Below are 12,908 nucleotides of genomic sequence, written 5' to 3'. Positions count from 1 at the left end.
CTAAATGTTATTTCAAGCAAAATTATAACAAAGCCCCATCATTATCAAGGAAAATGAGGCGACTGGAAATTTATAGTAATCGTTCAGTCTAAAATTAAAGAATCGACGAAACAAGGCATTAGTAAGATTTCTTAAACTATTTAAAAAAGTAGTATCATGTACGTTTTTTAAATTGATAAGCAAATGAGATTTTTAGATTATACTTAACCACTATCACTTATTAAGCTGACTGATAGTTTAGTAAATGCTCTGATATTACAGAAAGTAAGCCAAAATAAATCTTTCAAAAATACATTTTTTAAATTTTGACTTTAAAAAGAAACAAGTATTGCTTATTCCAAAATTATGTATAATATGTTTAGATTTGTAGCATCAAACTTTAGTAAATAAATATAAAATACGTAAATTAAGTCTTAATAATTTAATAAGATAAAATACGTAAAAAGACTCGGCTCTTTTTTAAACAGAAAATTTTCAAATGGTATCTGTTAAATAGTTTTAAGTCAGGCTTATCAGTATTTTTCTTACATGTTGCTTTCCGTTTATGTCAATAATATTATACGTAATCATTTCTTTTCAGAATTATATCTGTTAGCAACATAAGTACTTTTCAGAAATGTGAATTCGAAGAGACGTTTACATGAGCATATCCATAGACAGACAGAATCTTCTAAAAACAGATTTGTTCCTGTAATATGGTTGGAAACTGGAAAATAGGTAAATTTTAAAGAAGTTATTTTTTGCCGATATTAAATGTTTAAACCTTCAAAGATTAAAACAGATGTACGTCAGTACACTTAAGGAACTTCGAAAAATTGACCAATTTCATTCTTCAAAGTTGTAGCAAGGATTTATAAAATAACTCAGGAAGCAAGAGTATTTAAAAAACAAAATAAAATGAAACATGAAGCTGAGGAGTAGCTATCACAATATGAGTATGCTGCGAGAAAGTTAAAAAAAAGTGTTTAAAATGTTAAATGATAGAGCGACTCTTTTCGTTTTTCTAAATTTTTTTTTAAATTTAAGCCCATTTTTCTAAAGTTCTATCCGACATTGTTTGACCTTTTATTTTGCTTTGTAACATTACTTGTCTAAATATATTTCGTGAACCTATTTAGTTCATTTCAAAAAGAAATAAATTATCGACGCTGTGATTTTGTGTAAAATATGCTACATTTTTTAATAGTTTGTATTCTTATATAAAAATAGCGTGACTTCAGTTCCTGAATATATTTATAAATATCAATGGCAATTCGAAATTATTTTATGAATTATGAAAAAACAATTATGGGTATCTAAGTGTGATCACGTATCTAAAATTTAGCATTTCAATCACCTTTCAAGATTTCTTCCCGAAAATATGATACTGAGGATAAAAATTAATTTTTTACTTTAACTGAATAATAATAATGTGCGCATCTTATTAATAAAGCATTTTAACTATGCAATGAGTTTTACTAAGAAAGTAATGGGTTTAATAATAATGAATGCTCGAAAATGTCTTACTTCCCTTAAACAATTATTCAAAATAGTTATTCAGTTGAATAAGATAGTGCGTTATGTTAAATCCAAATATTTTGTTGACGTAAGGATAATAAAACCGTGAATGTGTCAAACGTACAGCATTTTAGACAATAATGAAAGCGAAAGGTTATAATAAGTAATCGATGAAATATTTACGTAATTATAAATAAAATTGACGACGTTCAGCTAAACAGTGAAGAAGTGCATACAGAACAACTCAAAATGGCTTTCCTGAAACTCATCAGAGCTGCTACTGCAATAATCCTGTAGATCAGACTTTCTCAACCGGTGGTACTCGTATCACTGGTGGTACATAAAGTTACAAAGTATTCTTACTATTAAATTCAAATATCTCGTGAAGAAAAAGAACAATTGATAGATATTTCCTGTGATCGAACTCCACTTGAAGATTTCAAAAATAAAAGACTTGTTAACTTTTGGTTGAACCAAAAAAAAAAAAAAAAAAAAAAACAATTTAAAGGAATTTCAAATAAAGGTATTAAATTTTTATTGCCTTTCTGCAAAACCTATTTGTGTGAAGAAGAATTTTCTTCCATGTTGTATTTGAAAAAGTAAATATAGAACAAAATTAAAAGTGTGCGTCCTTATTTACGGTTAAAATTAAGTGAAATAAGACCAGACATAAAATATTTATCTGTCTTAAACAGGCCCAAATTTCCCACTAAATTTTAGAATTAAAGTTTTTATCATTAGAATAGTAACCAATTTTTAATCGAATACTTTTATGTGTGCATATTTAATACAAATAGCAAACAGGTTGTGAAAATGGCAAAATATACTTTTTTTAATATTGAGAAATTGAAAAATAGTCATTGTAAAATGTAAGGGTGGTACTAAAGTTTTTCAATTTTTGTTTAGATGGTACACGTTAGTCAAAAGCCTGAGAACTGCTGCTCTAGATCTTGCTTTGAAAAACTATGAAAGTGATTACAATTTCCATTCAGGAACTGAACCAAAGTTTCTGAAGCTATTATCAAATGTTTTCAGATTAGGAATAGAGATGCTTAAAAAAGAGTAGCAACTGGGAAAAATCTCATCGGAATAATTCAAAGAAATGAAGCAAATATGGCTTAGGTTTCGCTCTGTATTACAGGCCAAAGATTCTCAGCAACAGATTTCAGTGAGTATTATACTCGTACTTCAGATAATATTCAATTCCTGACTCATATGCCAGAATTCATACACACAGAAAGCTTTTATGTGTGCATTCCAATATACGAATAATTCCGTATATCTTGTCATCAGCTTATTAGCGGTCTTTCTTCCTTTCTAAACACTTTCCCTGAAGTAGCCACCAGTTCACAATCTTCTGGTATTAGCTCAGGAAGTTGAAAACGGATATTATAAATATTTTGTCAGGTAAGGAACAGATTTTTTACCTTGCATTTACAATCTTGTTAATTGAAATAATTTATTTTCATTTAAAAAATTTCTTTTGATGACAGATGACGGATACTTTAAAAGCATTTTTGTTGCATTTCTCAAAAAAAACCGAAGTCGGCGATAAATTGTCACTAGATATTTATGTTAATCATGTGCAGTCTCTAAATGTACTCGTAACAGAGAATCATCGTCTTTAACTATGGAACCGTGAAAACGGGTGGATTCGTTTTGTATGTGATTACTAAATTACTTTAAAGTCCAGTGGTTAAGGCATTATACATAATAGTAATTTACTTTTATTTTAAATGAATTTTTATTAAAAAAAGTTTGACTTGTTAATTATATTCAGCTATGAACCGTACGGCAACAGTTAGGCAGATGCTTTTAATAAATTGAAGTGAAGAGAATACATTCGAATTATTCATTCGTTTTTGACTACGAAACTTAGTTGAGGGATTTCGTTTTTAATTACTTTGTTTTAAATCGGAAAGAATTTATTGACAGTGAAGTGTTTTGGAAGCAAATTTAACTCTTTTCCTTTTTTCAGAATTTCATGCTCAGATTATTCGTAAGTAGATTTATTATTGTTCTAACTGTCGTACTTCTAAATCGATATATGCTTTGGCAGTATTATTGCTTATATTTTTTTCAAACTTTAATTGGCGTGAATGGTTCCTACAGAATGAACAAGTAACACTTTTTGTTATCTTTGTTTCAAGCAATGGTCATTTACTCACAAGCAATTATTAATAATTTCACTTTAAGATAAAATATACTTGATATTTTTATTAAAAATGAGAAATATTGCAAGATATATGTTTGGTTTACGGTATACATGAATAAAAGCCTTTTCAGTTAAATTCTGGTACTATGATTTCTGGGACCCTTAGCATACCATCTGAAGGCATATAGCATGTAAAAACACGCTTTTTACGTAACACTCTGTTGTTTGCACTTTATTCCTTATTTCAGAGGTAGAGGACCATTTTTTAGCTTATAATTACTTAGTTACACTTCCTTTTTGCAGGTTCTACAATAGATGTATAATTTGAAATATCCATAATGCAGCTTGTTTTCCAAGCATAATTTGAATTTCATTATATAACCCTAACTTGAATGGTTATCTCACAAATACTCCGCGAGCACTTTTGTGCTATCTGACTGAAAGCATGAGTAACGGAGCAATAAAAATCCGTTTTTTGGATCTATGTTACCAATATAATTCTTGAATGTATATTATTTTATTTTTACTCGCCGTTGTTTGCCTGCAAATAAGATAAAATATTTCTGTAGTGCTTTGCATGTTTTATAACTTGGTGTGGTTTACATCATTTTCCAATTATTTTATAGAATGACAAATATATTAGCACGTTGATTCAATTAAAGAACGATAATTATTGCCGAAAATTTCAGACTGAAAGTGTTTCACGAATTCAGACTACGTTTAATGAAACTGCAATATTCAACTTATAATGGATATAACTTCTTATAACGTGTCTTGATCATAGTATCCATTCGGAAAATATTAAGACGTATAGTTCCCAATGGATACCGTGATAGAAGAATTTGTATGAAACTTGTACCATTAGAAAAATTGCAAAAAAAATACGGTAGTTAACATTGAATGAGTTATGATGTTCTGCGTAATAAACCAGAAGCGTAATAAAAGTAATAAGTCAATTTGTTTGCAGGTACAGGTAGGCACAAGCAAATACCATGGGTCAATTGGTAATGTTCTCTCATATTAACTCCCAAGTATTTGCAGCAGAAGAACGTAAAGTTGCATTTTATAAAGGTTACATTTTACAAACGTAAATTGTTTACTATATTCATATAAACAAGATAACCACCGACTTTCAAAAAGGGTAAACTATGTTGTCTGTTTTAAGTACCTAAATGAATGAAATACCTTGATAATTCAAAATGAAAAGTTATTAGTAAATGTGAATGAGTTCCGTTTAAAGGATAATAACCAGTCTTCTTAATGAACCTTAGAAAATATGCATACATCCCTGCCAAGACATGTAGTAGTATTAATGGAAAGAGCATAATGTTTCCGTGTGTTGGATGTTATTACTTGTACGGATTTGAGGTCATGTCTTCGGAATTTAAAAACTGATAATTTTAAACTTACCATTCCTCTGGAATTAAAAAAAGTGATCTAAAAAAATTGAAGTCAATTCCTCCTTAAGTTAACAAAGAAAAATTTTATATTATTTACTTTTTATTAACATTATTAATTTTTTTTTTCATTTCTAATTTATTGGCTCTTTCGAATGTAGCGATTTGTGCACTTATTCTTCTCAGTGCTTGTGAATGTTGAATACGTTGTCGGTTAATCTTTGGATTATGGTAACTTGGCAATTTTTTAGCGAAAATTTGGCGACCAACCATGCTACAGCAACCTGCTAGTTTTTGTTTTGACGCCATTTTGTTTTCACGAAGTAAAGGCATTTTTTTTTAATCAACATTTTTTTTTCCAACAATCTGCTAGCCGAATTACGCTTATGCTAGAACTTTTATGGAACAAAAGTGCTTAATCATGACGAAGATTAGGTGCGAAATTGGAACAAAGTGCAGAATCGCCCACTGCTTGCCGCGTTTTTAAGAATTGCTCATACAACGGTATCATCCATGTACATGTCGACCTATTTTTACTTAAAAAAAACATCCCAGAATTGCACAAAAATGGCATTGCTCACACTTTATCCATGTACACTGCTAAAGTCCTAGCTAGTAACCTTTTTCGCCTTACCAAACTGTCGCCAAACTACCTGGTACCATATTCCAAAGATTAGCCACGTTGTCTTTCTTGGCGAGCTTCGCGTTGTTCTTGAGTTTCATTTTTTATTGATAGTGCATGTCGTTGACGATCAGCTAATCGAGTTTCGCGCTTCTCTCAAGATGCATCCTGTAATATTTTATTTCGTTTATCTAAGCGTTGGCGCTTTTCTTCTTTTGTTTGTTTTGCAAGCTTTTCTTGGTGCTTATGTTTTTATTTCTGAAAGTCTCGTTTGCGTTGTGTTGCAGTTTCTTTTCTCATTCTCCGTTTGCGAAGCAAGGGACATTTTAAAGAGTTATATTTTAAACATATATTATCACGTTAATTTAGAAATATGGGGAGAATTTTCGCTGCATAATGGGACATTACATCCGCTTCATCCAGCTCTATAAAACTAAAATTCTTTAATTCCATACACTTTAAAAATCTTTAGAATTGTCTTACTGTTGCCACTTATTTTTGTTAAATATTACAATCCCATTTATCACCGTCATGTAATATTATTTTTATAAGTTGTTATAAAATTTTTATAGCATGTGAGAATTTCTAATAAACGTTCATTATTTGTAAGTCTTTTAATATATTTAATAAAACCAGCATATCTTTAATTCCGATAAACAGGAATAAAATAAGTAGAAATTGACTTTAATATGTGAAAAAACTATATTAACTTTAAATGTCATCCACTACAAGTTTAAAAAAATGTATTTGAACTTGAGTTAATGAATAAAAAGTATTTCGTTAACGATTGAAAATTTGAACAAGGTATAAGGACAGTGTGAGCTAATAGTAGAAATTTAAAAATATGTAAATACTTTGATCAGCATATTTGAAGAGCGGACTGACATGATTCGATGCACATTTTGTGTAAAATCCTAGTATATGATATTGCCTTGGCGCGATTTTGAAAACTGTCGCCAACACCAAACTAACGCGTTTACTGCTCAATATAATGCACTAAATCCCGCGTGTGGGGTATCACATACCCCAATATTTAAAATACGATAAAAATAATTTTATTTAGTTTTAAAGCTGTTATTCTTGTTCTCGTGTATTATAAATACGTGAATAATAATTGGGTTTCAAAAGATTAATTTTCAAAATAATCTTAGTTAAAATTAAGATAAAGGAAAATAATAAAAAAATAAATGCCTCTAAGTTTCATTGTATCTCTAATACACAATGCTTATTTTATTTCTTTACACTTTGAACGAAATACATTCATGTGTTCTTGGCACAGAATGTTTTCACATTTTAAATATTGCATTCACGTTCTTCTGTCCTTGGCGCAAGGGCAATTTATCACATCTTTCATACTTAGTTGCTTCGAATTTCATGTATTCGTTTTAATTCTTCGTCGAAACTTCTGCTTTTGTTTTGCAGTTTCTTGGTAAAGTATTAATCTCTGATCTTTTTCAATACGTTTTTCATTAATTGTAATGCTAAGTCCTTCAAAAACAGACTTCTGTTTCTGGTTGGTTGATTAGCAGTTGAATGTAATATAATTGAAGCATTTATTACAGCAACATTCAGTGCAGGAAAGAAAATTACCATTGGCCACCTCCTTGTTATTCTGGCAATTGAATAATTGGCTGACATTTCATCCCCCATATCCACTGCTCCTTTAGTCATATTATAAAAACATATAATTCCTGACGTTTTATTTTCTCCAATAGTATCATCTATAGTATGATATACCGTTATATAATGTTGAATGCATAAGAACAGTTTTCTTTTTTTAGTAACATTAGGAATTGATGTTTTATCTTTTTCGAAACCAAAACAGTGTAGAAAATATTCCTAGTTTCATCTTCAGTTTCCGAAATGCAATCTTCATCGCTTTCAAATATTTTTAATAAATCTCACAGGCGTTGCATCTCTAACTCATAGGAAGTCATTCTTTTTACCATAATGCGGTTAGAAATTTTTAAGAATTTAATGTCAAATACTTTAAAATCACTTGCGAGTAGAAATATTTACTGTTACACTCTAGAAATAAATTTCTGAACTAAATATTCAGTCAGAAAAACACGCGGACAGGCGCGTGGGACGCGTCATACCCCAGTTCCAGCAAAATACCGATAAATCTTTTCCTGAAGCTCACAGGCAAAGAAAAAGCGGTTCTGGAAGTCATCCACAACTAGAAACTCAGCTACTGAATGCAACACAGAATTTCAGTTTCACAAGTTAGAAATATTCTACTTTTATGTAGAGGTGGGGTATGATACACCTCACGCGCTTCCCCGCGGGTTAATTACTGTGCTAAGAAGATATTGCATCTTTCTTTGAAGATTACATTTACAGTAGTTGTACAGTACATTGTCGAATATGTTGTACAGTACATTGTCGAATATGTTGTACAGTACATTGTCGAATATGTTGTACAGTACATTGTCGAATATGTTGTACAGTACATTGTCGAATATCGTATTTTCCACTTATTTATGCTGTGAAATCAGCCCATTTTACTCTGGATTCGGAGTAAATGTTCATTTAAGAGAAATTTAAAGTAAATCTTTAACAGGTATGATAATTAGCAGACATGAAGGGAAAAATTAAGTTTTTAACAAGGATTATGTGTCTGCGAACTTTCATATCTTTTACAAAGCCTTTTCAAATATGTTTTAATTAATATAAAATTATTTCATTTCACGATAAAATGTGGTAATTTCGTTAAGAAGAGATAGTTTCGTGATGCATATGATACTCTAAGGTAAAGAAAAAAATGCCAGTAGTAAAATAATTATATTTTCTGTATTTAAGACCAGCGCATTTTTTCATGTTTATGAAGGGTAATATATCTCAACAGATATAATTTTTGTAAATACCCGACTATATATTACAGCGTTTTTGCATTAATCAGTATTAAGGTTTTTATTGAAGCTGAATTCCAGAGATATCAAAAAGAAAACCTTTCGAAAAAAACTAAAGCCAAATGTGGCGACAGCGTGCATGACATGACAAAATAGTGAAATGAAATTATAGATCATTCATATTCCCTCGACCTCTAAATTGTGCTAAATCAAAGGCATTTTGTTTCTCAAACATATGATGAGCTAAAAATCTGCCTATATTGTTACATTGAACATTTTAACCTGCAGGAATAGCTTCCGAATGAAGACTGCTCGTTATCTAACACATAGCTTAGTATTTTGAAATTCTGTACTTAAATCAAATTGAAACTCAATTTATAATTAATCAGTTGATATAAATCTGAGTTAGAAAGGTAACTTTCGCTTTTAAAACTATCTTGATGCAGTAATGTTTCCTGAATCCGTATTAAATTGGATATAGTGAGCTGAAAACTTTTTTTTACATTAGAATATAAAATTGTGGATCGAAATAAAGTGCTTACTAACGTACATAGCGAAAATTTGATACCAAATTAATTAGGAAAGTTAACGCTTGGCATTTGAAAAAAGTACTAATTCGAATATTTTGGATTCGATTTGAACACGTTTTCTCTAAAAGTATCGTATCTTTTCGAAGTCTACATAGCAATTACTGTACAGTCAACTATTTTCAATAATAGTAATAGCATTTCGCGCTTCAAGTTTAACAAATCCATTTATGGACCTCGGATTAGGCACAAGAACGTATAGAACAAATGCGTAGTGATTATTAGAATGAATAAAATGGTAACATTCAGAGCAATTTAGAAGGTATTGCTCAACAAGGTGTTCAAAATAAAAATAATTTTCAATTTTTGTCTATTATCTCTAGAACGGACGGATAAAATTTAATGGAATTTATTATGGGCATAGATTGATTTAATATAAATAATATCGTAAATTCATGGTATACATGCAAAATCGTGCTTAGGTTCATTGGCGCAGGAAGATTCGAAAAGAATCTGCAAGACCGAACTAAAAGGAAGGCTTGCAAGGAGCACAGTTCCCTCTAACAGTTATACGACTCTCACAGCCTCACTTCATACTGGAAAAAAGAATTTGAGTTCGCCTGGCTTTCGGTAGCATTTCTATAGTAACAGAATTACAGGATTGGGGAATCCGGTTGGCCAATACATCTGGTCAAGAACTTCACTTTCGAGAAAAATCATTCAGCAGATTAGCCCATGATGGATGAGTTTTGTCGTCCTTAAAAATAAACTAAGAGCTAAATGGTACACCTAAAAAGAACATTGAGTTTCCAAAATCCCTTCCCTGTTCCTCGAAACAGTCAGTGACTATGTCAGACACGAAAGTCTACGCGCTGGTTCAGTATGATGCTTACCCAGACCCTCCAACCTCCGCTGCTATACTTCCCCCTTTCTTGAATGTTTGACCACAGATATCATCTTCCTGGCTCTCTCCAAATGATGGTACGTTGAGAATCACATCACTCGTAATGTTACTTTGTGAGAACTTTATGACAATTACAGGGGGAATATACACCCTATTAATCCTTCTATTTGTTCGTGCTTGAAACATCTGTTTTAGACTTTCGCTGCTGAATCTTGCGTGCAATCATGTATATGCACTAAGATTATTTTTTTGGTACTGTATGAACGTATATCTACATTAGATTTCATTAAAAACTATCGGTTCTACTTTGTCAGTCCTAAACAAGCGACCAAATAGAAACATTCTTTTGAATTTAAAGACCAGTGTATATCTAGAATTTTAGCTTCAGAGATTTTATTATCCGAGGATAAGTGAAAGTTCCTCTACATGTGACAAAAACTTTACATAAAATAATGGCGGAAAAATATTTTAAACTTCTAACATTAATTATAACTGTTATAGTTTTTCCCCCAGGTAGCAGATGGTGATAATGAATAGTTCGTAACGTTATATTTTCGACGAGCGTTTTGTGGTATTATGCATGGTTTTAGTCCCCGATCAGCAGTACTTTAGAAGTTTCTATAAACGCAGTTCTTTATATGTTAAGAGCTTTAGAAATTGGTATGAAAAGTTTTAAAGAAATTGATACCATTAATGAATTTTGCGCCAACTAGCGGCTAAGCACTGAATATTTGTAGTTCGAAGAGTGTTCTGTTCCTGGCGAATTGGTAAGATATATGGAAATTTTCTTGCTTTTCGCATGCTTAGTCAGAATACAAGCCATTTTCCTTTAGAAAGTGTTTGCAAATGCATACTTTCCCTTAGGCAGATAGCCTTGACACAAACCAAAAATATCTAAATTCTTTACTAGTTGTAGGATGAGACGTTTTGTGGCGATAGTTTGAGAGTGGATTTGATTTATCCTCTTCTTTACTGTGCGGTGGAGATCACTAAATGGCAGAGTTCTTTTTTTGGTACTGCCTTATTCAAAGTTTTTAAAAGACTACTAGAAAATTTCAAAACTTGCACAGGTATTTACGTACTACCCCGTCGACCGTTGGCGCAAATTTCGACAACTGTCGCCAGTCGTTACCGAGAAATTCTAAAAGACTCGGGCATCCATAATTGGCGCTAAATATCGCTCAGTGGCCGGTCGAAGGGATAATACGCAAGTACCCGTGCACAATTTTAAGAACTCAAATTCTTCGAAAACTAACTTATCTTTGATGAAAAACAGTTAACGTTTCTTTAAAAACCATTTTATTCCGGAAGTTAACGGCTGGATGTGGAAACCTTTTCAAGCAGTTTTGTATACTTTTTCGTGGCGACTGATTTGGCTGGCGCCTTTGAAACTGTCCTTTTTTTTTTTTTTTTTTTTTGGCTAAGCAGTAAAGATATCTTCCAGGGCAGGTTCCAAATTTGGTGGATTCGAAAGAATTGGAAATATGAGAATAAAATTCCTTTCGATGTATATCTTCTTTCTAGTTATGTGAAAACGTATCTACTGAAGTTTTGAAATTTGTGTTGAACGGCATGTTATCGCATTTCTTAAATCCAACTAAATGCAGTTATATAACATTATTTTAATTTAGTTTTCGGAATCCAAATATATTATCTGAAGTAACAGAATATTCAGAATGTTATACAAGTACAGCGGAATTTTAAGTTCTTAATAGTACACTTTATGGGGAAAGTGCAGAATCGCCGACTGCTTGGCGCGTTTTTAAGAATTGCACATACTCTGTATCCACGTACACATCGACCTATTTTCACTTAAAAAAATCCCAGAATTGCACAAAAATGGCATTGAACACTCCCTTGACTTTATCCATGTACACATCAACCTATTTTCAGTTAAAAAGTCGAAGGAAATTGACAAAAATCCAATTCTTCTTACTCTTGTAAAACGCGCCAAACAAACGCCAATCAAATAAGTGGATGATTCTGCACTTTAGCCCACTTTATGATATATATGACAAATATAATAGACACAAATCTTATTACAACGAAAATTATATTTAAAAATGCTTGGCCTTTTAACATTCGTAGCTTATCTATTTTGTTACAAATTTTGTGTGCTATATAAAGTTAATAACTTTACAAGAAAATTAGGTGACACTTGTGACTAACTTCGATATAACAATCATATCTTATTTATGGTTTAACGTAACACCAGGATATGCAACATTTTAAGGGAAAGTTAACTAAAGAAGCCGTCATTTATCAACGACACTTTTACTGTTTGACTATTTTTGAACCACAGGTAATCAGCCCAACGGAGTGCGCATACAATGATGATCGACGTCAGATTCCAGCCTGGCTGTTCCCCAGGACACAAACTATTCTGCAACGAACGGGACTGCGATGTCGCTCTTAACGTAGAGTGGGAAGGCCGGACATATTACTTTCCTGGGCATAGTCTGATTCTGAACACGATGAGCGATGTCTTTCGTACCATGCTGGCATCAGATATGGTGGAAGCGAACAGTAGAGTCATCACCATTCGAAACACCAATCCCAAGACGTTCAAAGAATTACTCAGGTAAAATGTTTCTTTATAACCTCGCTTTGAGCCATGTTAAATTATCATGGCAAAGCACGCAAGATTGATGTTAACACCTTTGCGTGTTTTACATCTGGGAAAACTTCAGTACAGCTAGTCCATTTACTCTGAATCAAAATGGTGTGTAAAGGGTTCAATAATCTTAGCCACTTGAATAAATACGACTTTAGTCATGAAAGCCTTTTGGTAACATAATGTAAGTAACCCTTTAGTAAGCTTTAACTTTTCTATTAGAGTTGCTATATGAGTGACTTATCGTAAACATTTATAAACACTGAATCCAAGTGCTTTTTGGTAAATTTATAGCGCTTCGCGTCGGCCTGTTTCCATGTTAAATTAATTGGACGAAAAT

The 12,908-nt window shown here is 31.8% G+C and overlaps 1 protein-coding gene across 1 annotated transcript in view; it reads left to right on the top strand.

Annotated features, from left to right (window-relative positions):
* The first annotated feature begins 3,341 nt into the window (after window positions 1-3,341).
* LOC118194681 (actin-binding protein IPP-like) overlaps window positions 3,342-12,908 on the top strand; it is a 34,914-nt gene continuing 25,347 nt past the window's right edge. The window contains exons 1-2 of the mRNA XM_035365854.2: window positions 3,342-3,496; window positions 12,257-12,535. Coding sequence (XP_035221745.1) covers window positions 12,285-12,535 — 251 coding nt within the window. The 5' untranslated portion in view covers window positions 3,342-3,496; window positions 12,257-12,284. The remainder of the gene's footprint in view (window positions 3,497-12,256; window positions 12,536-12,908) is intronic.

This window comes from Stegodyphus dumicola, chromosome 8 (genome assembly GCF_044657685.1).
Source record: "Stegodyphus dumicola isolate Sdum_Otavi_A_Nest chromosome 8, ASM4465768v1".
NCBI classification, from domain to species: domain Eukaryota; kingdom Metazoa; phylum Arthropoda; class Arachnida; order Araneae; family Eresidae; genus Stegodyphus; species Stegodyphus dumicola.
Note: the sequence above shows the minus strand (reverse complement) of the source record. Positions and strands in the feature narration are given on the sequence as shown.